The sequence below is a fragment of the Podarcis erhardii genome, assembly GCF_964252035.2.
Source record: "Podarcis erhardii genome assembly, chromosome: 6".
Taxonomy (NCBI): domain Eukaryota; kingdom Metazoa; phylum Chordata; class Lepidosauria; order Squamata; family Lacertidae; genus Podarcis; species Podarcis erhardii.
In genome coordinates this window covers 15,496,321-15,523,979 of record NC_138510.1, presented here as the reverse complement: position 1 = coordinate 15,523,979, position 27,659 = coordinate 15,496,321, and the positions used below count along the sequence as shown (strand labels likewise).

General features: G+C 46.7%; 1 protein-coding gene across 2 annotated transcripts in view; it reads right to left on the bottom strand.

The window, feature by feature from the left end:
* Window positions 1-27,323, bottom strand: part of BMP7 (bone morphogenetic protein 7) — an 80,399-nt gene extending 53,076 nt beyond the window's left edge. For both annotated transcript variants that reach the window (XM_081867908.1, XM_081867909.1), the window contains exon 1: window positions 26,284-27,323. In XM_081867908.1, the coding sequence (XP_081724034.1) occupies window positions 26,284-26,710 (427 nt within the window). In that variant the 5' untranslated portion in view covers window positions 26,711-27,323. The remainder of the gene's footprint in view (window positions 1-26,283) is intronic.
* Window positions 27,324-27,659: the final 336 nt, after the last annotated feature.

Genomic DNA, 27,659 nt, shown 5'->3' with positions numbered 1-27,659 from the left:
TCTCCAGTAAAAGCTAGTTCAGACAGTAAGGTTCTGCCTGAGACTTTGGACAGCAGCTGCTAGCCTAGTGGGTGGGAGAGAGATTTCAGGATTACAGAATCCACCGTATTTTTCGCTCTATAACACGCACCCGACCATAACACACACGTAGTTTTTAGAGGAGGAAAACAAGGAAAAAAATATTCTAAACGAAACAGTGGATGTATGATTTTTGTGGTTCATGCTGTGGCCACAGACATGTGATCTGACAGTGAGTGTGGAGTAGCCCAATGCAAAAATCCTGAGGATCCATGTGGATCCATGCTTTGTAACCACGTTTTTGCGCCACTGCGGTCCCAGGCAACAGTGGGTGCGTGATTTTTTTGGTGCAAGATGTAGCCATGGACATGCTATGTGATCTGATGGTGAATTTGGGGTGACCCAGTGCAAAAATCCTGAGGATCCATGTGGATCCGTGCTTTGTAACCACGTTTTAAGTGGGGAGGGAAGGAAAAGCACTCAAGGGACAAGGAGCACGCATGGGGTGTGTGGAGAAGGATGCTGCTAATAATGCAGGAGAGGGGTTTAAGGGGAGAAGAAGCACGCGTGGGGTGGGTGGAGAAGGATGCTGCTAATAATGAAGAAGAGGGGTGTAAGGAGACAAGGCTCCGCTCCTCTCCCGCTTTGCTCCTTTAAAGCAAGGAGGCTCTGCTTTTCTCCCTCCTCCCCGCTCACCCCCAGCTTAGCGAGCTGAAAAACTTTGCTGCTATTTAGCGAGCTGAGTGGGGAGGAGAGAGGGACAGAGAGCCTGCTTGCTTTAAAGGAACCAACCGGACACTCGTGTAAGTGGCTCCTCTCCTCTCCCGCTTTGCTCCTTTAAAGAAGCAGGCTCTCTGTCCCTCTCTCCTCCCCACTCAGCGGCTCTTCTCCCGCTTTGCTGTTTCAAAGCGAGCCACAGAGGAGGGAAGGAAGGGGAACCATGGATCCTCTGCTCACGACTGCAGCAGATCCCCCCCCCCCCGCCACCCGTAGGCATTCCCTCCATAACACGCACAGACATTTCCCCTTACTTTCTAGGAGGAAAAAAGTGAGTGTTATGGTGCAAAAAATATGGTACTTTGGTTTCTGCTAAAACCTCAAAAGCCAACAACCAGACCCATGTGAAAAACAGTGGCTCAGGAGCCAGATACAGAACTGGTGTGGGCTACTTTCGAGCACATGGCTCAGTCATATAATTTGTTTCTGGCCCTAGAACTGAGGTCCTGCTCTGGAAGGTAGGACTTGAACCAATGGCTTCAAGTTACAAGAAAGAAGATTCCGACCAAACAGAAAGAACTTTATGACGATAAGAGCTGTTCGACAGTGGAATGGACTCCCATGAGAGGTGGTGGGCTCTCCTTCCTTGGAGGTTTTGAAGCAGAGGTTGGGCGGCCATCTGTCATGGATGCTTTAGTTGGGATTCCTGCTTTGCAGGAGATTGGACTAGATGCCCCTTGGGGTTCCTTCAAACTCTATGATTCCATGACTCCTAGTCTTTGAACAGAAAAGTCCACACTTCCCACTCCTGCCCCAGCTTTCTTTGTTTCAGAAGTCTACTTTGTTGTTGCTATTGTTCAACAACTGGAAATCAAAAGTCCAGCCAACCTACAGCAAAACATCCAAAGATCTACCCTAAATTCCCAATCTACCTTCTTCCCACCCCAATGCTAGGCAATACTAGAATAAGATGGACCTGGTATAAGGGACCCTCCTATGTTCCCTAGGCATTTGAAGCAGCATTCTGAAATGTCCCAGTCCTAAGGAGGACTGTAGACCATAATTGTTCTGAGCAACTAGATAAGCCGTTGTTTGGAGGTTTGCTCCACTTAGCAAGAAGGTACCAAAGGCCAAAAGGAGAATGTGGGGCTCTAATTTGTGTTGGACTCCATAATAGGGATCTGCAGTTATAAGAAGAGATCAGAACTACCTACAACCAGACCCTGAAGCCCCCTAACCCAAAGCATTTAAGGACTTCTGGTCTATTCCATAGATGGAGCAGAAAGCTTCAGTGATGAAGAAGTTCTAACTGGAAGATCATATTAGTTAGTACTTCTTCCTGGCTCTCATCCAGGCCAGGCCCTTCTATGCAGATGGAAGCTCACCCTCCTTTCCCCAGGTAGCTGGGGCACTTCGGCGCAGACCAAAGGCCAATGGAGACTGCAGAGTGAAGGGCTATAGCTCAGGGGTAGAGCATCTGCTTTGCATACAGAAGATACCAGGTTCAATCCCCAGTACTTCTAGGTAGAGCCAGAGAAGACTTTTGCCTAAACCTCCAGAGAGCTGCTGCCAGTCAGTTCGGACAATAATGAACAAGACAGAGAAACAATCTGAATCAGTGGAAGGCCGCTTCCTTTGTTCCTATGCCATTATGAAAGAGGGATTGGACTAATATATGTTCTGGGGATTCGGCAACAGGACTGATTTCATGCTGCGTTTATAGCTGACTTCCCTGGGGCAGCTACAAAGACAATTATTCCACTCTGCCCCAGGGGAAAGGGCTATGCCAGCTGGAAAAGCCCTCCTCTTTAAGAACTAACAATTAGAGTTCTGAGTGATAGCTGAGCTTCATTTTAGCAAGCATCGTGAACTACTTAGGCTGCACGTGCCTCGCGCACATTGGTAAATATATATAACATGCATTTTTATTTAAAAATAAACAAGAAAGTCAAGAAAATATTGCACATACAGTGGTACCTCGGGTTACAGACGCTTCAGGTTACAGACTCCGCTAACCCAGAAATAGTACCTCGGGTTAAGAACTTTGCTTCAGGATGAGAACAGAAATCGCACGATGGCGGTGCAGCAGAAGCAGGAGGCCCCATTAACTAAAGTGGTACCTCAAGTTAAGAACAGTTTCAGGTTAAGAATGGACCTCCAGAATGAATTAAGCTCTTAACCCGAGGTACCACTGTAATTCTTCACTTCTTTTAAAAACTACAGGCACATCGGCATGTTAAAATACCGTACCTAAGAACTATTTTGTCAGACCAACGTAGAGAGAATAGTCATACATCATCCCTAAGTTTACCATTCCGAAACTAATGACTGTCAACCATTCCTTAACACATTGATTTTCGTACTTACAATTTTCAAAGGCACATATATATCTCAATGCAACAAATAGCTACTAAAGCTTGGATCAAGACTTTGCTCCTGCCAACAGACTGGCAGGTGACTTTTGCCCATTTCCCCATTTAGATCCTTGCACACTCCAAAACACTGCTCCAGAAGGTTGGAGCCAGACTGGGACAGTACAAGAGGTGGCACAGGGGATACAGCAGACCAAATATGAATCAATAAACAAAAGAGGTCCCAGAAGTGAACAGGAAAACTACTACCATAACACCAAACTACTGACCTGCACAAACATAAAACATCTTTCCTTTGCTCCAGACACCTAAGAACATGATAAAGTGAAATGGTCCACTGTAATTGCCATCTCACTTGGCCTGAATTTCAAAATAATACCCAAGGTTGCACTCTTTCACTGGGTACTTAATCCGAGGCCAACCCTAACAACAAGCTACCACATGCTAGCCTTTTCCTTGTGAGGATCTTGGCTGTAGCCTACTCCAGTTGTATTGGGTGAAAATATGGTTCAATTAGAATACTGCAGGATTTATGCTTGTGTAACTAAAGTCAAGGTCAGTTTTCGTTCTGCTGCTAATGAGCAATTTTGCTTGCTATTCCAGACAGGTGCCTACCTAACTTTTAATGAGTTTGCAGAGTATAAAGCAACACCGCAGCCAGGAGGGGGAACATGTGGCCCTTCAGATGTTGATGGGCTGCAACTCATCCTCAACTACTGGCCATCCTTGCTGGGAGCCAAAAACATCTGCAGCACCCCACCCTTGCGTTAAAAGAATCAGTTCCCGCATCCTGATCCTGGGTTTAGGAACACTCAGTGACTAAATCAGTCCATTCATTTCAATGGGTCTACTCTGAGTAGTGGGATGCAGTCTCTTGTGTGTATGTGTTACTCATTAGAAGTCCCATAGAATAGATTTTTAAAAATTTATTTCTAAAGCGGTCCCTTCGTTTGTTTCTTGAAAGACTGAAATGGACACAATTAAGTCAATCCTGGATGAACATTATTGAAATAAGTCAAGTGTGTGACAGGAAGGGTTTAGGAAAAAATAAAGGTGGCGGGGGGAGATATACCATTATTGCCAAATGTGGTGCATTACTGGCTAAAATATTCCACCTGGCCACTGTTAAACACTCTGCCTTATTCCTTCACTCGGCTGATTCCAATCTGTCATCTCAGCCACTCTTGGGCATCTTGTGCATTAAGACGCACTGAGCTGTGTAAAAACTAAACATGTTATTGTTTTAGCCACAAATTAACAGTTTCAGTATAAATATTAGCATTTCCTCACTGCGGTTCAAGGAGAGAAGCCATAACAGCTATAACAGCATACTTTATTTTGACTAATTAAAAACAAAGGCCCTTGCAATTTAATATATTGATTCTAGCGGTGGGACTTAACCCCCTATTTTGTAATAAGTGTACACAGCTGCGCCGCTCACCCCACCCACCCCCTTTTAAATGTAATCCCCACATTCCTCCTGACAGGATCCGCACAACTCTGTATTAGCCTTAACCTCGCTGACACTGCCAGAATATATTAAACTAAAGCATAACAGTGTCCCGTTTAAAAAGGCATCTGTCAACAGCCCCTGACTAGGCTTTAATGGTTAGAAGTGTTTTAAAAAATTAATCTTTCCAGTTGCATTCATTCCCTACCTCTCCACCCTGTACCTTTCCCCCCACAAGATGTTCCAAACTGGATGCAATTTTTATTAAGAAAAAAGATAAAGTTGTCTGTGTGTGTGTTTGTGTGTGCGCGCGCGTGAGTGTGCTTTAAAAGCAGCTGAACAAGCAACAATGGAAAGAAGGACAAAACGGCCAAATTAGACCTTTGTGAGTCTTGGAATAAAACTGCTCCCCAAACTGGTGTAAAACAGTCACTTCACCACTACAGTGACTAAGAGCAACCTGCTCCAGCTGCCCACACTCTCCAAAGACAGCCGGTGTGCTTATGCACACACAGAGATGTCAAAATGTATGTTGTTCGTCAACAGCAATGGCCGCACCGTAAGAATAATAATAATAATAATAAATTTTATTTATATCCCGCCCTCCCCAGCCGAAGCCGGGCTCAGGGCGGCTAACGATAATCAAATAATCAAATAATCACACATTCAAAATATTCATTATAAAAATTAAAATCAAATTAGTGGCAACCGATTAAGCAATATTCTGTGCAGGTTGCCAGAGGAGGGAGTCAGGCTGCGCCCTGACCAAAGGCCTGGTGGAACAACTCTGTCTTGCAGGCCCTGCGGAAAGATGTCAGGTCCCGCAGGGCCCTAGTCTCTTGTGACAGAGCGTTCCACCAGATTGGAGCCGCAGCCGAGAAGGCCCTGGCTCTAGTTGAGGCCAGCCTAACCTCTCTGAGGCCTGGGACCTTGAGGATGTTATTATTTGCAGACCGTAGGTTTCTCTGTGGGGCATACCAGGAGAGGCGGTCCCGTAGGTACGAGGGTCCTAGGCCGTATAGGGCTTTAAAGGTTAAAACCAGCACCTTAAACCTGATCCTGTACTCCACCGGGAGCCAGTGCAGCTGGTATAGTACTGGGTGAATGTGATCTCGCAGCGAAGACCCCATAAGGAGTCTCGCCGTGGCATTCTGCACCCGCTGGAGTTTCTGGGTCAGTCTCAAGGGCAGCCCCACGTAGAGCGAGTTACAATAATCCAGTCTGGAGGTGACCGTCGCATGGATCACGGTGGCTAGGTCAGGGCGAGAGAGATAAGGGGCCAACTGCTTAGCTTGGCGGAGATGAAAAAATGCCGCCTTTGTTATAGCTGTAATCTGCGCCTCCATAGAGAGGGAGGTATCGAAGATTACACCCAAACTCTTAACGGACGGTGCTGGCACTAATTGCACCCCCGCAAGAGATGGGAGTTGCCCCCTCAATCCCATATCCCGGCCCAGCCAGAGGACCTCTGTCTTCGAAGGATTTAACTTCAACCGGCTCCCACGTAACCATCCAGCCACAGCTTCCAGGCATCTCGCCAGTGTGTCCGGGGCCGAGTCAGGATGGCCATCCATCAACAGATAGAGTTGGGTGTCATCAGCATACTGATGGCAGCCCAGCCCAAAACTCCGGACAAGCTGGGCGAGGGGGCGCATAAAGATGTTAAAAAGCATCGGGGAGAGAATCGCACCCTGAGGCACTCCACACACCAAGGAGTGGCGCGATGACAATTCCCCCCCAAGCACCACCCTCTGTCCCCGACCAGAGAGAAACGAGCGCAGCCATTGAAGGACTGTGCCCTGGATCCCCACGTCGGCAAGGCGGTGGTCCAGGAGTTCGTGATCGACCATGTCGAAGGCTGCTGACAGATCTAAAAGAATCAGCAGCCCCGACCCGCCTCGATCCAGTTGCCTGCGGAGATCATCTGTTAGGGCGACCAGAGCCGTCTCGGTCCCATGGCCAGCGTGGAAGCCGGACTGGAATGGATCCAGAGCAGATGTTTCATCCAGAAACCTACCAAGCTGTTCAGCAACCGCTCTCTCAATCACCTTACCCAGGAATGGAAGATTCGAGACCGGGCGGTAATTGGATAGATCTAAGGGATCTAATGATGTTTTCTTTAAGAGCGGACGCACCACTGCCTCCTTCAGTTCCCCTGGGAATATCCCGGTGCCAAGGGACAAATTGATGATATCCCCCAGGGGGGCCCGCACCTCGTCTGGACACGCTCTAATCAGCCATGACGGGCATGGGTCAAGAGGACAGGTGGTGGGCTTTCCAGCTCGGAGGAGTCTGTCCACATCGGCTGGAGATATCCGGTCAAAGTGGTCCAATACTGGACCCGAGGACAGTCGAGGGGCCTCCAGTTCCTTTATTGTATCCAAATTGGCAGGGAGGTCATGGCGGAGCAACAGGACCTTCTCCGCAAAAAAGCTCGCAAATGCCTCACAGCTGTGTGTCAGATTATTATTTAAATTTGGCTGTCCTTCAAGGGACGTTAAAGACCGAATTATACTAAATAATTGCGCTGGGCGAGAGCTAGCGGATGCAATGGAGGCCGAGAAGTAGGACTTCTTAGCGGCCTTCACTGCCATCTCATAGGTTTTCATAAAAGCCCTATAAGATGTTCTTGAGGCTCCGTCACGGGCACCCCGCCATACTCGCTCTAGCCGTCTGAGGTCCCGCTTCATTTTCCGAAGCTCCTCGGTAAACCAGGGAGCCCGGTTTCTGCGGGGTCGCAGAGGGCGCTTAGGTGCGATCTCATCGATGGCTGCCAGGAGCTGGGTATTCCAGCCCTCAACAAGCTCAGTCAATGAGTCGCCAGGGGGAGCAAGGTCCCGCAAGGCTTGACGGAATCTATCAGGGTCCATCAGCCTCTGCGGGCGAGCCCAAATCGGCTCACCACCTAAGCAGGGTGGGGGTGGAACACGTTATGGGTTTCAAGAGGGGCCTTCCTTTTGGGCTGTACATTGCAAGACTTGCTTCAGGGCTTCTTAAACCACAGGCCTTGATGAGGGTCTCTGTAGCAGCTCTTGCTCCCAAAGCTCTGGTTTCTGGTGATCTAGCAAAGTCGACAGGTTCACACTTTTTGGAATGCCCTTAGAAAGTACCCTTGGCCAGATCTGATTGCCCAACTGCCTCGCAAAATCAGTGTATTTGGATGTTCAACAATGAGTTGGTAATGCCTCTCTGTGCCCCAAAGGCATGTACAATGGATCTCCTCCTTGCCATCTTCCATGTAAACAGCAGTGGCACATGGCCTCCTGTTAAAGAATCATAGAACTGTAGACTTGGAAGGGACCCCGAGGGTTATCTAGCCCAACCCCCTGAAGTTCATGAAACTCTTTTTCAACATTTTTTTTTTTTAGCTTTTCAAATACTTTTAAACAACCGTCAGAACATATATCTCATATGCATCGACTTCCCATCCAGCCTTCCATGGTGTTTGTTTCTTACCTTACAAAGCTGCTATATTACTTATATTTTACCCATTATATTCGTAACTTCCACTTCCTATCAGCTGCTATACTTCAAATCTGCAGTGCAGGAATCTCAGCCAAAGCATCCATGACAGATGGCCATCCAACCTCTGCTTAAGCACCTCCAAGTAAGCAGAGTCCGCCACCTTCTGAGGGAGTCTGTTCCACTGACAAACAGCTCTTACCATTAGCAAGTTATTCCTGATGTTAAGTTGGAATCTCCTTTCTCGTAACCTGAAGCCATTGGTTTGGGTCCTACCCTCCAGAATAGGAGAAAACAAACTTACTCAATCTTCCATGTGACAGCCATTGAGATATTTTGAAGATGGCAATCATATCTCCTCTTTAGCAGGCTTAGCACACCCAACTCCCTTAACCACTCCCCAAGGGTTTCCAGACCATTGATCATCTTGGTTGCCCTGCTCTTTATGTTCCAGCTTGTCAATATCCTTCTTAAATTGTGGCACCCAGAACTGGGCACGGTATTCCAGGTGTGGCCTGACCAAGGCAGAACAGAGTGGTACTTTTACTTCCCTTGATCAGGACACTGTACTTCTGTAGTTGCAGCTTAGAAACCCATGCTGGTTGTTAGTAATCAAGGCATCCTTTTTTAAGTCCTCACAGACCGACTGTTTAGTTATATGTTCAAGGACCTTTCCTGGTCTCAACACCACCTTCTCTGGTTGAGTTACCTGGGTCTCTTTTTGCCTTTTGTGAAGATGGACCTCACCTGTATTCCAAGAATTCTCAAAGATGATAGAGTCTCTGAGATTACCCAGTAATTCCTTAAGCTTTTCGAAATCAGTCTTCTTAAATTCCAGAGTGCATGTTCAACTACACTCAGCTTTCCCTTGCCTCTATAGAATGAAACCCAAGGGAACATTATCACTTCCTCACAAGGTTCCCAGTACTTCCACTTCATCAATCAGTTCCGCCCTGTTAGAGAGGACCAGGTCCAAGAAAGATGCTCCCTTTGTTGCTTCTTCCACCTTCCGGGAAATGAAAGACCTTTTGGTCTTTCTTCTTCTTCTTCCCCACCTATAGTATAAGGTCCATGCAGCTGCCATTAAGACTATTTCAGCAACTATTCGCACCTCACTTGGAGCTATTAACACCTCATTAACATGTCACAAGCAGTCACTTTTCCTCCAAAGCCTTGAGTTGGGAGAGGCTACGAAAGGGGAATGTGGAAGGAGAGAGATCTCCAAACTTACCATATAGCTTCATTCAAAATGCACTACAGTCAACAGGCTAGTGGAGCATCAGCCAGGTGCTACATTGCTGGTTACAACCCCAGAACATTAGATAAATACATTATTGTAAATACTGGTTTCTTTGCATGCACAAACAGAAATCTGGGCAGGATTTTGCTATTGTTTCTAGCAAATAAGGCTTTTTTTGTCTTACTTTTCAGCTACCTTCCTACAGATTTCTGCTTACCATGCCCAGCAGCTAAAAGATAGCAATGATATGCATGACTCACCAAGGCAAAAAGGGTATCTCTTTGAATAGGTCCCTACTCTGCAGAGCGCTTAGCATAACAGTTAACCCAGCCATATACTGAGGTTGTGCAAAATGAGTAACATCCCAGGGTCAAGCATTAATCATTGGCTATAGAAAGAGGGTTTTGTGCAAGAAGATACCTCATCTTCTCCTTTAGCACCTAGGAGGAGGGGTCCGTAGCGCATAAGAAAAGACTGAGTTTTACATGCAAAAGAGCTCCGGATAGGGCTGGAAAAGAGCTGTGTCTGAAACCCTGGACAGCAAATGCCTATTAATCTAGCAGTCGATATATGTGAATAAACAAGAGACAGAGCAGACAGTTGCAAACATTCAGTCTTTATTTGCAAATCACGACAGTGGGGTCCCCCTCCTGCCAAGGTGCGGAGGTGGGTTCGGTCTCAGTCGCAGGACTGCCTCTCTACTTGAGGGGGGATCCATGGTGGGTGCAGCACCTGTCGACTTGCAGCCTGTGAACTATGAGCCTCTCTGCCCTAAGCCTCTGCAGCCCAGGAGAGGCTGGAGGGTTAATGGACCCAGAGGCAACTTCAGTTTCCTCTGATGGGGCTGAGAGTGGAGCACCTGCAGGCAATGGGTCCTCCACCCCCTCAGGAGCCGGAGCAGACTCAGCTGGTGCCTGCACCTGAGGATCCAGCACAGGTGAGGACCCTTCAGGCTCATGCCCCAGCCCCGGCTCAGCTGGTTCTGGAGGCGGGGAATCCTGTGCAGGCTGGGATCCCTCAGGTTCAGCCTCCGACTCCGAATCCCAGGCCATCACAGCGACATTGCATTGTCTTGTGCTGCCGCCCAAGGGTTGCCTTTGCAGTTTTCGCATTTGCTCCTTCCAGTGGCGGCGCCTGGCGCCCCCCAGAATTCAGTACCCAGGTGCCCCATACCCCTTGCACCCCTGGGTAAAGACAGCCCTGATTGTAGGTGAGCCTGAGCGGAAATTTCTACAGATTTCTGCAGACCCTCCCCATGGACTTCCATTGCTGACGGAACTCATGCTAGGCTGTCAGGTCATGTGACAAAGATGAGCAGGCTTAGGATCCAGCATAAAGTGCCCCCGCATCACTCCTATCCTCTCCACTCCCCCAGAATTCTTACAATCTGCTGGTCTTGGCTCAGCAGGAGCTTACGCTAGAATTGTCCAGCTGAGCCAGGATTCAGCCATGAGATCTGGAGTTGCTCATCCCAGCAGATCTGAGCTCAGGATTGCCCCCTAACTTAGGTCCATTGGTTTCAATGGGTTTACTCTGAGTAAAAGTTGTTTGGCCACCACTCTTAACTTTTTTTAATTGTTTGTGTTGTTAAGAACACATAATATGTCACAAATAAATTACATGTCCCCTGCCCCCACCCCTTGTAACATACCAAAATATTATAGCATCATCTAAAGATCAGATATAAGCATTAATGGCTCAGAAAGGTGGGGTGTCTTTCAGTGGTAGAGGTTCCTAAATACAACTGTTAACCAAACACTTTGATATTCAGAATGAAGGAGATCCTAAGACGAATCCAACTGAATTGCAGTCTTTGCTTTGGATTTTGTCCCTGATTAGGAAACCATTTTTTAAAAAAAGAACTAAATAAAACATCCCCTGTCAATCATATATACACATCACATACACGTGCTAGAGGACCTGTTCTGCATCTCTCGTGCATAGCGATGATATACTAAAGCAGGCTTGCAAGCCTGAAAACAACTCCCTCTGCAATATTCCTCCTGAGGCCTATTGCACTTAACCACTTGTCCTGGTACTTTAATTACAAGCCTATGCACATATGCAGCTCCCTTTTTAAAAAGTCAAGTAGTTTGAATGCTTCCCAACCCAAAGAGGTTTTCAAAGCCTCCTGATGCGAAATGCTAGAGAGAAAGGAGATATTTCAGGAACATAACTAAAAGCACGCAGACCCCCACCTGCAACACACGCATACACAGACCACTCTAGATCTGGATTTCGGAACATACGTTTTCCATTTCCCCTTTATCCTTCGTATCGCTATAAATAATCACCCTTCCACCTTGCTGAAAAACATCACACCACCTGATATTTTTATTTGACACACATGCTATAGAACCCATTGGCCCAGGCCATGTCCCACGCCAATTTCTATGGTCCATTCAATGCTTGACGGTACTGCCTATACAGCAGATTAAAATGCTGGGGGGACAGAGCAATGGGAGACGGAGTCTCTCAAAGGTTGCTCCCCACTTCTAGAACATCTAAAAGTTGTAAAGCACAAGCATATTCAAAGAAAACTTTGCAGCGCTTTTTTTTAAGCAAACTTTTAATGAGAGACGATTTGACAGGCAATTTTGAACACTTTTATACATTCACATACAGAAGTACCTTTTTGCATATCCTTATTAAGATTGCTGTTGTGGGAGCTATTCTTAAAGGTCCCTAAGGAACACTGGTGTTGCTTTGCTTTGAGCCTTCTGGGCGGGTTTCTAAATCTCAGCATAAAATGACCCAATGCACACGCTTCTCAAAACAGCCAGAGACGTTTAAAAAAGGAGGGAGAAAGAGGGGGGGAAGTGTATTTACCCTGATGTATGGACCACATCATGTGATCCTCGACAGGCCTTCTCAGGGCCAAGATTTAATCTGCTTTGTTTCAAGTGGGAAATACGTGAAGATCAAATAAGTTCAAACGCAGGTCAAATATCCCTTCAGAAATTCTTTTCATTTATACAAGCCGGGAAATGCAAGTTTAAGAAGTGTGATTATGAAAGGGTTACTACAAACACAGCTGTACACATACTCTTATATCTGAAGCTCTCCGAAGTGGGGGGTTGGGGCGGGGAGGGAGAAACTTTGCGACATCTATATTAACCTTTGGCTGTACACCAAGGAAGGCCTGTAGCGAGATGGAATGCAAAGCAGCCTTTCCAATTTTTAACACAAGCCAGGTTACAGCTGCAAAGGCCTGCCCCCTGCATTCACTTCACAAAGCCAGTCCCAACGGAGGATTCTCTACAAGTCCGTTCCCCCCCCCCTTAAACTGCTTCAGAATGAAAAACGCTAATGCCCTACAGTGCTAAAAGCCTGCTATTCTAGGGGGGCAACGGGATGCGTATTCTGGTGCCAAATACTTGTCAGGGGGGAAATTGGGGGGGGGGGAGAGAGAACACCACCAGATGGTATGAAGTAAACTGAAACTCGAGGTCTCCTCAGCATCTTCGCTTACATGAACCAAAAGTCACTTTTGTGCACTCTTTCCAAGAATGAGTAATTTTCCAAATTTTCCCCCTCCTCTCTCTCTCCTTAGGTTTTGTCAAGCACTTAACCACAATTTTATACTTGTCAGTGAGGTGACTGGAGCTGACAGCATTTCGCACTCATACTGAGCCCAAGAGGCAAGAACACAAAAACCGGCCACCCTGACCAGCAAATATTTTCAGCAACCTGTTCCAAGCAGGTGGGACAACTCTGCTGTTTGTGACGGCCTTGCTAAGACCACTCAGATCAGGGGTGAGCCCAAGGTAAGAGTACGATCTACTGGCAGATTACTCAGTGACTTGCAGTATATCTGCAAGTGTTTCTGACTTCCAGTAGTTGAACAATGGAAAATGTTATTTAAAAGAAAAATCTCTGAGATGGCTAACCACTTATCTCTCGGCTTCAGTGTGCCTCACCTGTAAAATAGGTGTATTTGTCAGCTGCTTTTGACCTCGTCTTAGTGCAGCCCTGCTGGCCAATTTTAGTTTTGTGATAGGAATTATGATCTGCAGCAACTCAGATGTAGATCTGTACTTGCCTAGGCAAGTTAACTCAGTGGGTGGCCTCTTGGGGTGCAGGAGATAATTGGAGCCACGCAAGGTACCATTTAAGAAGGTAAGAGCAGCCCTGTTGGATTAGGCCAAAGACCTATCTAGTCCAGCATTCTGTTCTCGTGGTAACCAACCAAAAGGAGAGGGGAAGTCGGCATGCCAAGATTTAAGAGAGACACTGGCACTCCCCAGCAACTTGTATTCAGAGGCAAACTTGTACCTGGCCCCAACCCTCTGGCCACTGTTTTAAACTTGGCTTTGATTGGTGGACCCCAATGCTCTAGTAAATAATAGAATTGTAGAGTTGGAAGGGACCCCTGAGGGTCATCTAGCCCAACCCCCTGCAATGCAGGAATCTTTTGTGCAACTTGGGGCTCGAACCCACAACCCGGAGATTAAGAGTCCCATGCTCTACCAGCTGAGCTATCCCAGTGTACATTCAGTGTATAACAAAGTACATTCTGTTATCCTGAAGACAGGACACTCCAATGTTGATTACAGGGCTACCTGAGCGCTGGAAGGGAGAAACTGCTTCCATGCTGATGCACTTTTGATTCACACAAAAATGAATTTGCAGAAAAGAAAAAATATTACTGCAAAGCCTGCTAAAATCATGTTCAGAATGAAATGCATTGCAAATGTGCCCAGGCTATGATTTTATTCCTGCTTCATCACCAAAATCACAAATGGAAGAGAGTTCATGCCCTTGTATTTTTTTTAAAAAAATATAAAATTTATGAGTCACAGTTTCCAGCTCCATTGCCTGAGCATAAAAAGCATAAAAGATAAAATCACTTGGCCACCTTTGAGTTAAATCTGCACTTCTCACTACTGAAAGGTCCAGCTGCGTTTCCAAGCATCACACAGAACCCTGCTGAGAAGCAGCATGGGCTCCTTTGTAGCCTAGAGAGGTGCTTTTCAAACCTTGTTCCAAGGAATCCCAAAGGGATTTATCAATGAAATAAATAATCATGGACAAACATCTCAGAAATACAGCTGGATTCCTGATCTCCTGCGATCAGGGTGGAAGGGGTGCCTTTCAGTTCACATGAGGTAACAGTCCCCCACAGCCTGGACCAGTGTTTCCTATGAGCTCAGCATGTACCTTAAAATACTCTGAAACCTATAAAGCACTTGTAGCAGGTCCACAGAGAAATCAATACGGAAACAGTTCTCTGAAACAGAAATATATCCAATTTGGGTATCACCATTCTGGAATCATGGAGGATTCTAAAAACAAATGCAGTTAAAAATACCAGAAACAGTTATCATTAATGTTAAGTTGTGGGTGAATATATCAGACGACACAGCGATTCTTCAAACAGCTCTTGTTTATTCACAGGCCAGAACAGAACTGAAATGAAGGGTTCAGTCAGCCTTCTTATATAGAGCTCCCCTAGAACGCAACAGTAACCATTTTCTGTAACTATCCAATCACTGAACGTCACTTTCGATCCCTTATTTGCATATGTGGACCTGAACTATCTACAGTATCCCCCTGCTGACCCAGGGTGAGAACTTCAGTACATAACAATTAAGACATTCCAAAAACAATTACAAGTATTCTCTCATCTCGTGGTCTCAGGGTTGTCAGGAACAGTATCCTTCAGCCATCAAATGCCTATAAACAGGAAAGCTTTCAAACTGCTTCTGAATGCAAGATACACTTCACCAGAGAGGGAGGGCATTCCACAAAAAGGGAGCCACCACCAGAAAGGGCCTGTCACAGGTCAACACCAGCCAAGCAGCCCCTGGTGGCATCACCACCAACAAGGCCTCGTCTGCCAATCGTACTGTCCAAGATGGCCGATACTGGGACACATGCTCTTTCAATTACCTGGTTCCCAAGCCATTCATGGCTTTATATGCCCAAATAACAAGTGCAAATGAAGTATCTTCCCTAACAACACCACTATAAACAGACAAGGGGCTGGGGCATGTGCAAAGCCACACACATTCTGGGAAAATATGCAGAGGAAACCAAGTCAGACCATTGGTCTAACTAGATCAGTATTGTCAACACGTACTACCAGTGGCCAGCTACAATTTCAGGCCAGGAGTCCCTCCCAGCTCTTGCTGGACATGCCAGGGAGCTGCTGCATGCAAAGGAGGTGCACTGAGCTACCTACAGCACATCCCTTGCTACTTGGCTATGCCCCATCCTTCCTGCACCTTACGTCACCAAGCACAAAACAGTCTCCATCTGTTAGTGTGGGGCAGGCATAAGGATTGCGAAAGTGTCGCTCCCAGTTGCTGGGTGCCACAAGTGGGGAGAGTGTTGCTGCGTTCAGGTCCTGTTTGCGGGTTTCCCATAGCACTGTGAGAACCTGATGCTGAACTAGACCAGGCCAGAGCCTTATCCAGTCCAGCAACCCAGACTCCCACAGCAGCCAACCAGGGACCCTGCTAAGTAGGACTGAGAGCTACAGCACTCTGAAGGCGTTGTTCCCCAGTGAGTGGAATTCAAAAGCTCACTGATCCTGGAGATAGGATCATGACTGGTGACCAGGAGCCGTTCACAGCCTAATCCTCCTCTAAAGCCATCTTAAACTGACTTCCAAAAACCTTAACAAAATATATTTAAAAACAAACAAACAACCACCTGCCTTTTGATTCTCATTAGCAGCAGCCAAGATTTACTCTTCATTTTAAAGCAGGGGTAGGCAACTTAAGGCCCGGAGGCCGGATGCGGCCCAATCGTCTTCTCAATCCAGCCCACGGATGATCCAAGAATCAGCATGTTATTACATGAGTAGAATGTGTCCCTTTATTTAAAATGCCTCTCAGGGTTATTTGTGGGGCATAGGAATTCGTTCATTCGTTCATTTTTTTCCTCCAAAATATGGTCCGGCCCACCACATAGTCTGAGGGAGGTATGGCTGAAAAAGGTTGCTGACCCCTGTTTTAAAGGGCGAGGTCCTTCCTCAATTTGCAACAGAAAGACAGAGTTTGCAACAGAGTTTCACCCTGGGATGGCTATGTTTCGATTGCAGTCCTCTAAAGCAGAAGGCAAGTATCGCCACACACCCCTCAGGTTATTTTGCATGTCTGAGGGAGGTGGGATGGTATTGTTCTCTCCTTGAATACTGGGGTTTCACTTACCTATTGATCTGGGGAAACCATCAATCTTAGAAGTTGGCCTGGGGGCCCTATTCTGAGGGAGGGAGTCCTTTGGTGGTGGCTGGGCAACTGCCAAGCACCTTGCATACTGCTTTTAACTAAGCCGAAAGGAACAGGTGATTGTAATGGTGTTCAGTTCCCTACTTCCCATTAGACTTACTACAGCTCCCAAGCAGCACACCTGAGGAAAAGCGGCAGAAGTGTGGTGCAATGGTTAGAGTCCAATCCCCCAATCCCAGCTGCTGCAATGTCAGGGTGGGGTGGGGGAGCTCATGCCAAGCTTCTCTCGGGCTAAGCTACTGTGATGAGAGTTCAGGGAGGAGTCGTCTCCAGTGTGCTGTGGTGTTGGCAGTCTGGCTGGAAGGTGAGCCAGTTGAAAAGGAAAGGATGGAGCACAAAGACCTCCCTGAGGGTGCAGCACTGCTCCGCCCAGCACAGGACAACAATGGAGTGTGGGTCTCAGCCACCAGGAAGGGAGCTAGAGGAAAGGAAGGGAGGACAGTTGCACGCGACACATTTAAAGCATATTCCATGCATGTTTAAAGGGCGTGGCTTCCCCCCAAAGGCTGCTGGGAACTGTAGTTTTTAAAGAGTTCTGGAAATGGTAGCTCTGTCAGGGGGAAAACTATAGGATTCTTTTGGGGAAGTAATGTGCTTCAAATGCATGTTGCAATATGCTTTATCTGGAATATGCAAGTGTGAAAAAGAGGAGGGGCAACAACAAGCAGAGAGCCAGATAGGAAAAACCAAGGAAAAGGAACAAGAGAAGAGAGGAAGCAGGAATAAGGGCCAAAATCATCACACTAAGAGCATATTACACCACAAACGTAAAACTGATTTAACCGTCCATCAGCTTTGGGTAAGGAGCACCGTTCAGGGGTAAGGCACCCAAATTCAGTCCCTGCCATCTTCAGGTAAGGGTGGGAAGAGCTGCTGCCAATCCATGTAAACAATAGATAAGTTAGTTAGATAGACCTCTGGTCTGACTCAATATAAGGCGGCTTCCTCTGTTCTATGTCCCAGCTGCCCTCAGGAACCCAGAGCAATTGGTGCCTCTAACAACCAACATTTCCATCATGAACAGGGAAGGGCTATTGACTTCATACCTGCTTGTAAGCTTCTCAAAGGCATTTGATTGGCTTACATAAAAAGAATATTCAGCAAGGTGGAAACTTGCCCAGGGCTACAAACAGTGTAACAGATGAGATCTCAACTTCAAACATCAACAACTCCCCTGCCCAAAAAAAGAATCCATTCCCCCTTCAGTTAATGTACCCTCCCTCATAATGGATCAGTGTCTTGTCAGTGGTGGTTCCACACCTTTGGAAAGCCTTCCTCTGCATGGTTTGTCAAATCACTACTGTTTTTCAGTTCCACATCTGTTTAAGGGGCTGGAAAAAGAGCTGTTAGCTGCTGCAGCAGCCATGTGGCGCTCTGGTGTTACTGGCAGAGCAGGCAGGGTCAATACTCCCATAAACCCAACTTGCACTGTTTTGCTGGCACGCTAGTGCTAGAGACTTGCATCCATAACTGCCATATTAGGGGAAAGAATAGCAAAGATCAATGCACACCGGTATTTCCCGTTTCCTTTGCCCTTATGATGGCAGTTCGGAGAATTGTGCGCACTAAACAATGATCTGCAGATTATGGGAACTGTCACTCAGTAGGACAGGATTTCTTTAACAGTGAAGTTTCAATACCTACATCAAGCTAAAAGCCCAGGTTCGCCAGTGTGAGTCACGACAAGTAAACTGTTGTGGTTTCCATAATAACTAAAGTTTGTTTTCAAGGTGGCTTTGCACATTGCAAGGAAGCATATGACCATTGCACTTTCTCTCTCTGCAATTCCAGTGTAACCAATGGAGGGGAAAGTCATGCATCACCTCTGTGGCTGTCTATGCATCGGAGGATACACAGCTCCTCACACATTCCCCAACTACACTTTACTGTACTGAGCACAAAAAGAAAAGAATAAGTGTCGTTTGCTGGTTCTCCATCTTTCGGTGCTTCCTTGCAAGTTACAAAGCCACTCTGTCTTCTCATAAAGGATCATTTGTTCCAAATGCAAAATCTTTTAGATCTTCTGCCATCCTTGCAAAGCTTGCCCACCTAGTACCTCCTTGAAAAACTCCTTCTCCCGATGACCAGACACGCAAAGGGGTAGGTAGAAAACTGCAAGGAAATCAGTTAATGTGTACCAATATGTTGCAATTATTGAGGGCTGCATTTATTTTATTTATGTTCTGTACTTAACTTACTTTTAAAAAAGGAAAAGGAACTGCAAAGGCTTCCACAGTGCTATGACACTTCTCTGCTGCAATGCACATTCTGGCATTATGGCACTTGCTGCGCTAGTTTGACGTATGTAACAAAACCCTACCTGGGAAATACAATGCCCACAAGAGTATCTCTTACAAAACCAAGGCACACAGTTTAATACAGGCTGCAATTTTAAAAGATCACTATAGAAACCCTTCAGTTTAAAGGGGGGGAACACCACCTCACAAAAGATCTTCTAATTTCCACTGTCAATAGAAATCTGTATGTCTGAAAGCAGGTGCTGTGCTTCGCTATATAGGCTGGCTAGCAACTAGTTTAATTCATTAAGAAGTCTATAAACAAGCTGGCCTTTGTCCCATGGAGATGAAAGAACTGAGGCTACAATGGGATGAAAGGTGTGCACATGGATGAAGAAAGCTATTATGGATCTATGTCCTTTCTTAAACTCGTCCTGGCATGCACTGTTGACAGGGGAACAAAACCATACAGACAAAACTCTCAGAAGTGCCTTGTTGCTAATAGTTCCACCTGTCTATGTTAAAACGATTGGATCTTGCCTATCATCTTACTAATGACAGACCATGCTAACAGAAGGCAAACACAATAGAACTATAACAGCACCATGATTTCTTGAAGAGCATCTCCTGCAGTATAGCATTAGACTGGTCTCTACAATCAGCAGGCAGCAGAGGAGCGACTGGGTGCTCTGCCATAAAGCAAACTGCCTACACCATAGAAAATTAGCCCATCAGGAGGAAAAGTTGAGCATATCCTTCTCCCTGATATGGTATTTTTCTATGTGCAGGGATTTTTTTCAACACAAAAGGTAGCATCAGGGGCACAGCCCCTTCATCTAACCTTAAGCAGCTCAAGGGGGGGACAGAAACCCAGTTGATTGCATATGCTGGCCCAAGAAGGGGTTGGGTTTGGACCCAATATAATACAGTGGTACCTCGGGTTACATACGCTTCAGGTTACAGACTCCGCTAACCCAGGAATATTACCTCGGGTTAAGAACTTTGCTTCAGGATGAGAACAGAAATTGTGCTCCGGCGGCGCGGCAGCAGCAAGAGGCCCCATTAGCTAATGTGGTGTTTCAGGTTAAGAACAGTTTCAGGTTAAGAACAGACCTCCAGAACGAGGTACCCAAGGTACCAATGTACATGCAATTATCTTAACTTCATCCCATCAACCTGCATAGTGTTGAAGCATGTTGTCTGCTTTTATGTAAGCTGTGATTTCTTCCGAAACAGGACCTGACAAAGAAGAGCTTTCTATTCAGCATTTCAAATGAAGCTTTACACTTTTCTCTGGGTTACAATTTGTGTGATATTGCTTAAACTCTCAAATGAAATGGTTTGTTAAAATATTTCAAACTGTAACACAAGACTCCTGTAGCTTTTGCTTACATAGAGATAATGGATGAGGATTCTAAGACATTTGTGGAAAGTCAGCTAGCTTTTTAGGAAACAAATAATGCATGCTGTTTCTCTGGAACTGCCACCTGTGTTTATCTACTTCTACTGATGGAGAGATTTAGAAAGTGAACTCACACACACACACACACACACACCCGACTGGTATTATGACCTGTGCTTTTTAACTTGTTCATAAATGACCTAGAGTTAAGAGGTGAGCAAAGAGGTAGCAAAGTTTGCTGTTGATACCAAATTTATTCAGAGTAGTTTAAAAGAAAGGGGGATTGCAATGAGATCCAAAATGATATTTCCAAACTGTGTGAATGGGCAGTAAAAGGACAAATTTCACGTTAAGGGTTATTGGGAAAGGGATTGATCCAGCAAGGCTCTCCTTATGTTCTTACTATTATATAACCTTTATCTAAGCGACATCCCCTCTCCTCAAGCTGCACACTTAACTGCTGGGATAGCTCAGTCAGTAGAGCATGAGAGTCTTAAATCTCAGGGTCATGGGTTTGAGCCCAGTGTTTGGCAAAAGATTCCTGCATTGCAGAAAGCTGGACTAGATGATGCTCATGGGCCATTCCAACTCTACAATTCACACCACACTGTTGCTGCCCTGAAACCCCCTCAAGTGAACAAACATTATGTTTGTTGACTGGGAACAGTTGTGGACCACCGGTATGAGATTCATGGCATGTAATGCCTTAAGAGAGAATATTATGAAAATGATATATAGGTGGTACATGACCCCAGTCAAACTTGCAAAAATCTACCATTTGCCCGATAATAAATGTTGGAAATGCAAAGAAACTGAAGGGACATTCTTTCACCTCTGGTGGACGTGCCCAAGGATTAAGGCTTTCTGGGAAATGATATATAATGAACTGAAAAAGGTATTTAAGTATACTTTCTTGAAGAAACCAGAGGCCTTTCTCCTGGGTATGGTCGGCCAATTGGTGTCAAAGAAGGATAGAACCTTTTTTATGTACGCTACAGCAGCAGCAAGAGTACTCATTGCAAAGCATTGGAAGACGCAAGATCTACCCACCTTGGAAGAATGGCAGATGCAAGTAATAGACTATATGGAACTGGCTGAAATGACCGGCAGAATTCGAGATCAAGGAGAAGAGCAGGTGGAAGAGAACTGGAAGAAGTTTAAAGTCTACCTACAAAAACACTGTAAAATTTTTGAATGTTGAGAACATTGAAAAGGAAAATAAGGGGTTCTAGTGATTAAGTTAAAAAAGAGTACAAAGGGAGGGACTAAGAATGAAAATGAATAAGAATGATCTTGCTGAACTAATTATTACATAGAATACAAGATCGGGAGGCGGGTGAAAGTAAGGAAAATAAGGTTTTGAAGGCTATAATTGGAAAGGGAGGTTTTTTTTTTATTCATGCTAAAATTCTCTTTTTCTTTTATATTTTTGTTCACGATTTTCTTTCTTTTTTTCTTTTGTAATGTTTGCTTTTTTATGCTTTTTGTGTAAAACTCAATAAAATATTATATATATAAAAAAATGAAACCTCCTCAAGTGATCCTCCTAGGATGGGATGTATACTTGCCTCTGCTTGCCTAGGTGTAAGACCGAGAATTGAGGGGGGGGGAGCGAAATCTCTGACTTTCACATGCAGAAATCTCTGGCTTTCGCATGCTGGAAAATAGCCTACTATTACAAAGGTAAGAGTCACACCTGTTGTTATGCCCACTTGGCCTCTTGCCACACCCACCACTTGTATGTGGCCCCTGAAAGGCTGCCCAGGATGGAATGTGCCTCTTGGGCTGAAAGAGGTTCCCCACCCCTGAAATAAACAATGGAAAATGTGAGCTATTTCATTCATTCATTTGCATCTCTTGATTGCTCACCATCTGATACAGTTACAGATAGGTAGCCGTGTTGGTCTGCCATAGTCAAAACAAAAAAATTCCTTCCAGTAGCACCTTAAAGACCAACTAAGTCAGTTCTTGGTATGAGCTTTCGTGTGCATGCACACTTCTTCAGATACACAGTTCCATGGAAAAGCAAGGAATTGATTGAATGGAATACTACATTTCTATCTGCGGTGTTCAACAATGACACAAACAAGTCATTGCTTGACACTGCTGCAGCCACCAAGGGACGGATGTGTATATGCAAAGCAGCTCTAAGTTTTGCACTCCTTTGCTCACTTATGTGGGACCACATTCCTCTGAAGACAGCAGTGTTTAGTTCAGAGTAAGCCTGCACAGGATTGGGTTGAGATTAAAGTCTCATGCTCTGCAGACTGAGCTATCCTTAGATTCTATGAATTGAGTTTCACTGTTTATAAGTTCGTCCTGGTTTTCCTGGATTTAGAAAGTGTGCCTGAACATTTTGGCTCTCTCTGTGTTTATGCACATGAATCCACACAGACACACATCTACATACATACACACCATGTTTATAAACAACTCCGTGCAGGTTCACATGGTCGCCAGTGTGCGTGCACCCAGTTGCCACGATCCTTCTGCATCAAAGAGGGGGTGGAACAATTACAAGGATCAGATGCATATCACCCAGTGTACAAACAATGACATACATAAAATGGCAAGCTCCTGGTGATTCTCTTTTACTAGCATACTTGATCTCCGCACAGAGAAGAAGAATCTTGGTTCAGACGCTCAGCTCAGTATGGGGTTTTTCCTTACCAAACCCAAGTTTTAGAAAGGATTCCCAACAATGGAGTTCCATACAGGTTCAACAACAATGTCTAAAGCAGAGGTGCAGAACCCTTGTCAGCCCAAGAGCCACATACTATCATAGGCAACCTTCTGGGGGCCACATTCAAGTGATGCGCAGGACCTAGAGGCAAAAGCGGGCATGCCTCTAACTTTTGTATAGTGCATACACCCACACCCATCTCACTGCCATTGATCCAAGCCAGCATCATCGCAGTTAAAGGAAACATTCTACTCAGGCAATACAGAGCAGGTTTACTTAAGGATCTGGCCTGGAGATAAGAGGTGTGACCTCAGAAAAGTCCTGAAGAGGCCTGGGGGTGGCGATTTGACACCCCCAACTCAGGTCTACTTAGAAGTGGCACCTCTTTAGCCTTTTATCTCCCAGCAACCGCACCTTGCAGACTATTCACAAGACTCTTCCAAAACCATCATTTTATCATCAACAGTCTTACTTGGTGGTCATTTGGACAATCATGAAATCTTAAGCAAAAGAGCCCATAAACACAACAACAAAGATGAGTCAGATTATCATTTCATCTTCAAAGGGTGTGTCCCTTCAAATTCCCAGGGAGTCCCTTCTTGTTTAAAATGTGAGCTGCAGAGTAGAGGGCACTGGGGGGAGCCTGGGACTGCGTTTAAAGCTCTTGGCTGTTCTGAACTTCTGTTTGGATTTGGTCTGGATTCACAGAGTTGCAATCTGTACATGCGGTGGTTTCACAGATGCATGTGACACAGGCTAAAAACAGATACAGCAAAACTGGTGCCTATAATTATATATTTTAAATAGACAGCTTGCCCCTGAGAGTGTTCTACTCATATCCAGCCAGTTTATTCTGACCCATAGCACACAAAGAGAAATCCCCATTGGAGGACCACATCCCATTAAAAAGGCTCAGCCAACCGCAAGCCGAAAAGTGACAACTTCCATTTAATTTGCATAAACCCATCCACATGTGCTCACCAAAAGAGCACGGGCTGGCAACCCAGGCTAGCTCATTAGAAAGAACAGCAAATGAGGATTTACTAGAGAACCTTTCTTGGGGTCATTAAGATCACAACCCACTTACTGCAGACTTCTCCCACTGGTCTAAATAGAATCCCTCTAAAATAAGAGGTTTGGGGACTGCAGCCTGAAAAAGAAATGAAACCCCACAAGCAATCCTACAAAAACTGGCTCTTTGGAGAAGCTTAAATACTGCCTGTGTGTGTCTCCTTTTCCACCAGGACTTCTCCATTTACAGCAGCGCCAGCAATGCTGCAGTTATTCAAAGGTGGTTTAAGCCCCTTCATCTGTTATATGTTGCAGTCTGTGGCCTGCCGCAGTTCAGGTTCCCAAGTCTGAACTAGCCTCACGGCAAAATGCGGGCAAACACTGCTAAAGCAAAGAAATAAAGATGGACATTGTGGCATTCCTGTTCAGGCAGCAGCAAAGACAACAAAACAAGATTGGGAGGCGAAGCAAGGAGTTCTAAGTCGCCACAGCAAATTTCTCTGAGCCAGCTCCCAAGTGCATTTACAAGATGACACTAATTGAGATTAATTAATCCACAATTAACAACACCACATGATCAATCATCACAGTTGCAACTACAACTGAGAACTACCTTTTGATAGCTACTTCTCAAGACTTCTTGATACAGAACTGTTTTCCATAAGAACACTTTGTCCATACAGTACTTCCATAGTAAAAGAAAAGAAATTATTTCTCTTTCAGCACATGCATATGGAATTATTCTCACAATCCTAAATGAGTCACAAAGGTCTTTATTCTAGGTTAAATTACCCCAAAGCAGCACCATACCCCTCCCTGTTTTACTTGATTTTTAAAGAGCTAGACAAGTAACCCACCCCTACTGTGAACTGGGTACCAAAACATGTACATTAAAGTATAATTAGGGGCCCATACACAAGATTCTGTAACCTCCAGGCTCTAAGCACTTGTGCACAGTAAAATGATGCAATTTCCTCATCTTTTAAAAATCCACACTCATTGGTGAAGGTTTCAGTTGATGCTTGCAATCCACATTGGCTGTTGCAAGCGTGGAACCCAAAGGGCTCTATTTGCTACTCAGTGGTTAATCTGCCTTTTGAACATGCCATGGTTTGCCATGCATCTTGGTCCTATGCATTCAAGCACCACTCACTCCCAAGTTTGTGTGCATACGATTGCAGTCTTAAAGTGAATCTATGAGTGCTCTCTTTGCAGGGAAAGGGCTGAAGACAGCTGATGGCCCAAACCTTTGGCCTTGGAAAAGTATTTCAGGTGGCTATCCTAGAAACACTCAGTAATAAGCAAAAGCACCTATGTGAAGATCACTCAGAACTGACAGGTTACATATTAAATTAATGGCTCTCATGCTGTGGGACACCACCAACCTTGTTGAGTATGGATCACCTAGCCCTAGGAGGGGTAGAAAGTTATAAGGAGGGGCAGGATCCTGAGGAGGGACCCATCCTTCTCTCAGCATTCAAGACACACTTAGAAGAAGACATTCAAGACACACTCCCTTAGAAGAAGATCATAACTGATTCACACTGGATTTGTGAGGATAGCAGTTCCTCCACTTGCTCCATCTAGCCAACCCAATTAGCAAAGACCCACTAATTTGTTCAGATGTTTCTCTGCTTGCAGATTTAAGAGGCATCATAAATCTGCTTTTCAAACACCATCGCCTTTTCAAATGCCAGCGTTGGGTAAGAACCCCAATCAACAGGTCTTTAACAGCAGCAGGCTGCAGGCACACAAGAATGGCACACCAAGGATTGCTGTCCTGATGGTTGGTGCAAGGATGGGGGATCCCGGAAATTAAAATAAACTTTTTGGGGGGTGGAGATCAAAACACTTCAGAAGGGCTGCACTAAACCCTTCCTTTAACAGCTGTCTCATACGTGTAACTAGAGGGTTCCTCCAAAGGTGCTTTAGTGGAGCGTTAATATTTTTAAAGCCCAGTCTAATACTTCTGGGTGAAGGGGCAGCATCTTAAGCCAGGACAAACACTGAAGAGATAGTAATAAATACTTCCAGGTGAGTTCAAGCGGGGTTGTTGTTGTTTTTTTTAAAAAAAGATTAGCTCCATGTCTGAAGAGATGCCTGGCAAAATGTCCTCTCATGGGGGGGCCATCCCTCTGGGTCACTGCAATTTCCCACAATGCCCTGGAGTACCACTATTGGCAGGGGGGTAGAATTGGGGGAAATGGCTCCTGCCTGCTGCTAGAGAAGCCCTCAGCAGGTGTCTGCCCAAAAAGGCCCTACAGGGTGGCACATGGATGCCACAGGAACTGCCCAGGATGCCAGGCCTGGGCTGCTATGCCCTTGCATTGCTGGTGCCAGCCACTTGGCCTCACCACCCCACAGGTTCCTCCTGGCTTCCGGAGGCCACGAGGAAGTGTCGTCTCCCAAGGTTCCCCAAGCCCCTTCTCCCTCTCCCTGCCAGCCAAGAGACTCACCCATGTTGACGAAGCTCATGACCATGTCGGCCTCTGTGAGGAAGTTGCTGTCCTGCAGGCTGGCCAGGGGCGGCCCCTGGGTGCTGAAGATGGGCTTGTAAGGGTAGGAGTAGCCCTCTCCGCCCTCGCTGCCTCCGGCGCCCTCCTCCTCCACCGACATGGCATTGTAGAGGTCCAGCATGAACATGGGCGCCGAGTTGTGCTTGCCGTGCAGATGGGGCCTCGGCCGGTGGGGCAAGCCCAGGATGGAGAGGATCTCCCGCTGCATCTCCCGGCGCTCCTGGCTGCGGAGCCTCCGGTGGATGAAGCTGGAGTGCACCTCGTTCTCCAGCGTGAAGTCGGCCAGGGCGCAGCGCAGCTCCACAGCCCAGGCGCCCAAGAGGAGCCACACCAGCAGCCGGGCGGCAGCCGCCTCCGCCGCGCGCATCTCCGTCACGGGGGGCAGAGCCCGGGAGCCGGCGGGCTGGGCGGCGGCGGGAGAGGCGGCCGGCCGAAAGAGCCGCGCATTAAAAAGGAAGGGGCAGCCGAGCGCGCCGCGGAGGGACCGATCACTTGGCCGGCGAGCTGCCCTGGAGAGCCCACGGAGAGGCGCGCATGATAGCCCGGGCGATCCCGGGAAGGAGGGAGGAGCGAGCGCGCTTACTTGCCCAGAGCCATACGCGGAGAGAGGGCAGGAGACCTGGCCGCTTCCCTCGGGATGTGCTCGCTCCTTCGCCCGCCCGCCCGCCTCGCCACCAAGCGCAAGGCTTCTGAGCGGCGGCTTAGCCGAGCAGGCGGCCGCGGGAGTTCGCGCAAAGGGGCGGAGCTCGGCGCGTTGCACTCCCTCGCCCAACTGGGAGAAGTGTCCCGAAGTCAAGCCACAGGAAAAGCCAGCCTCGCCGGCTGCGTGGGTCCGCCGCTTGCTTCCCCCGCGGATCCAGGCTCTGTGCCCCTCAACAACGCGCAGACCCTTGGGGTGGGGTGAGGTTAGGAAATAAAGGTTTTTACGCACGCGGCGGGCGCATCGGCCTGCCACATCTGGCACCGGGAAAGCGAGGCACTTGTTTTACGCAGGCACGCGGCGCGTTTCCGCGGGACAGAGTCCCCCCCCCCTTGCTCGACGGGGTTTGCTCCCCCAGGTAGGATCTCACGTGGGCAGCCCCGGACGAGCCCCAAAGCGAGCGGCTGGGGCTCGGAGTGAAGTTGTTGCAGTTCCGGCAACAGCAACGCCCCGCCAAAGTTCTGGGACAGGGGAAATCAAACCGCAGCGTTTATTTCTAAAGTGTAGCTGCTAACCACCTTTTTTTTTGGGGGGGGGGGGATTGTGAAGTGGGAACTATACTTCATGTACACTGTTCTCCGTGTATAGGGCTTAGCGTGGAGCTGCGCAGTTTAAA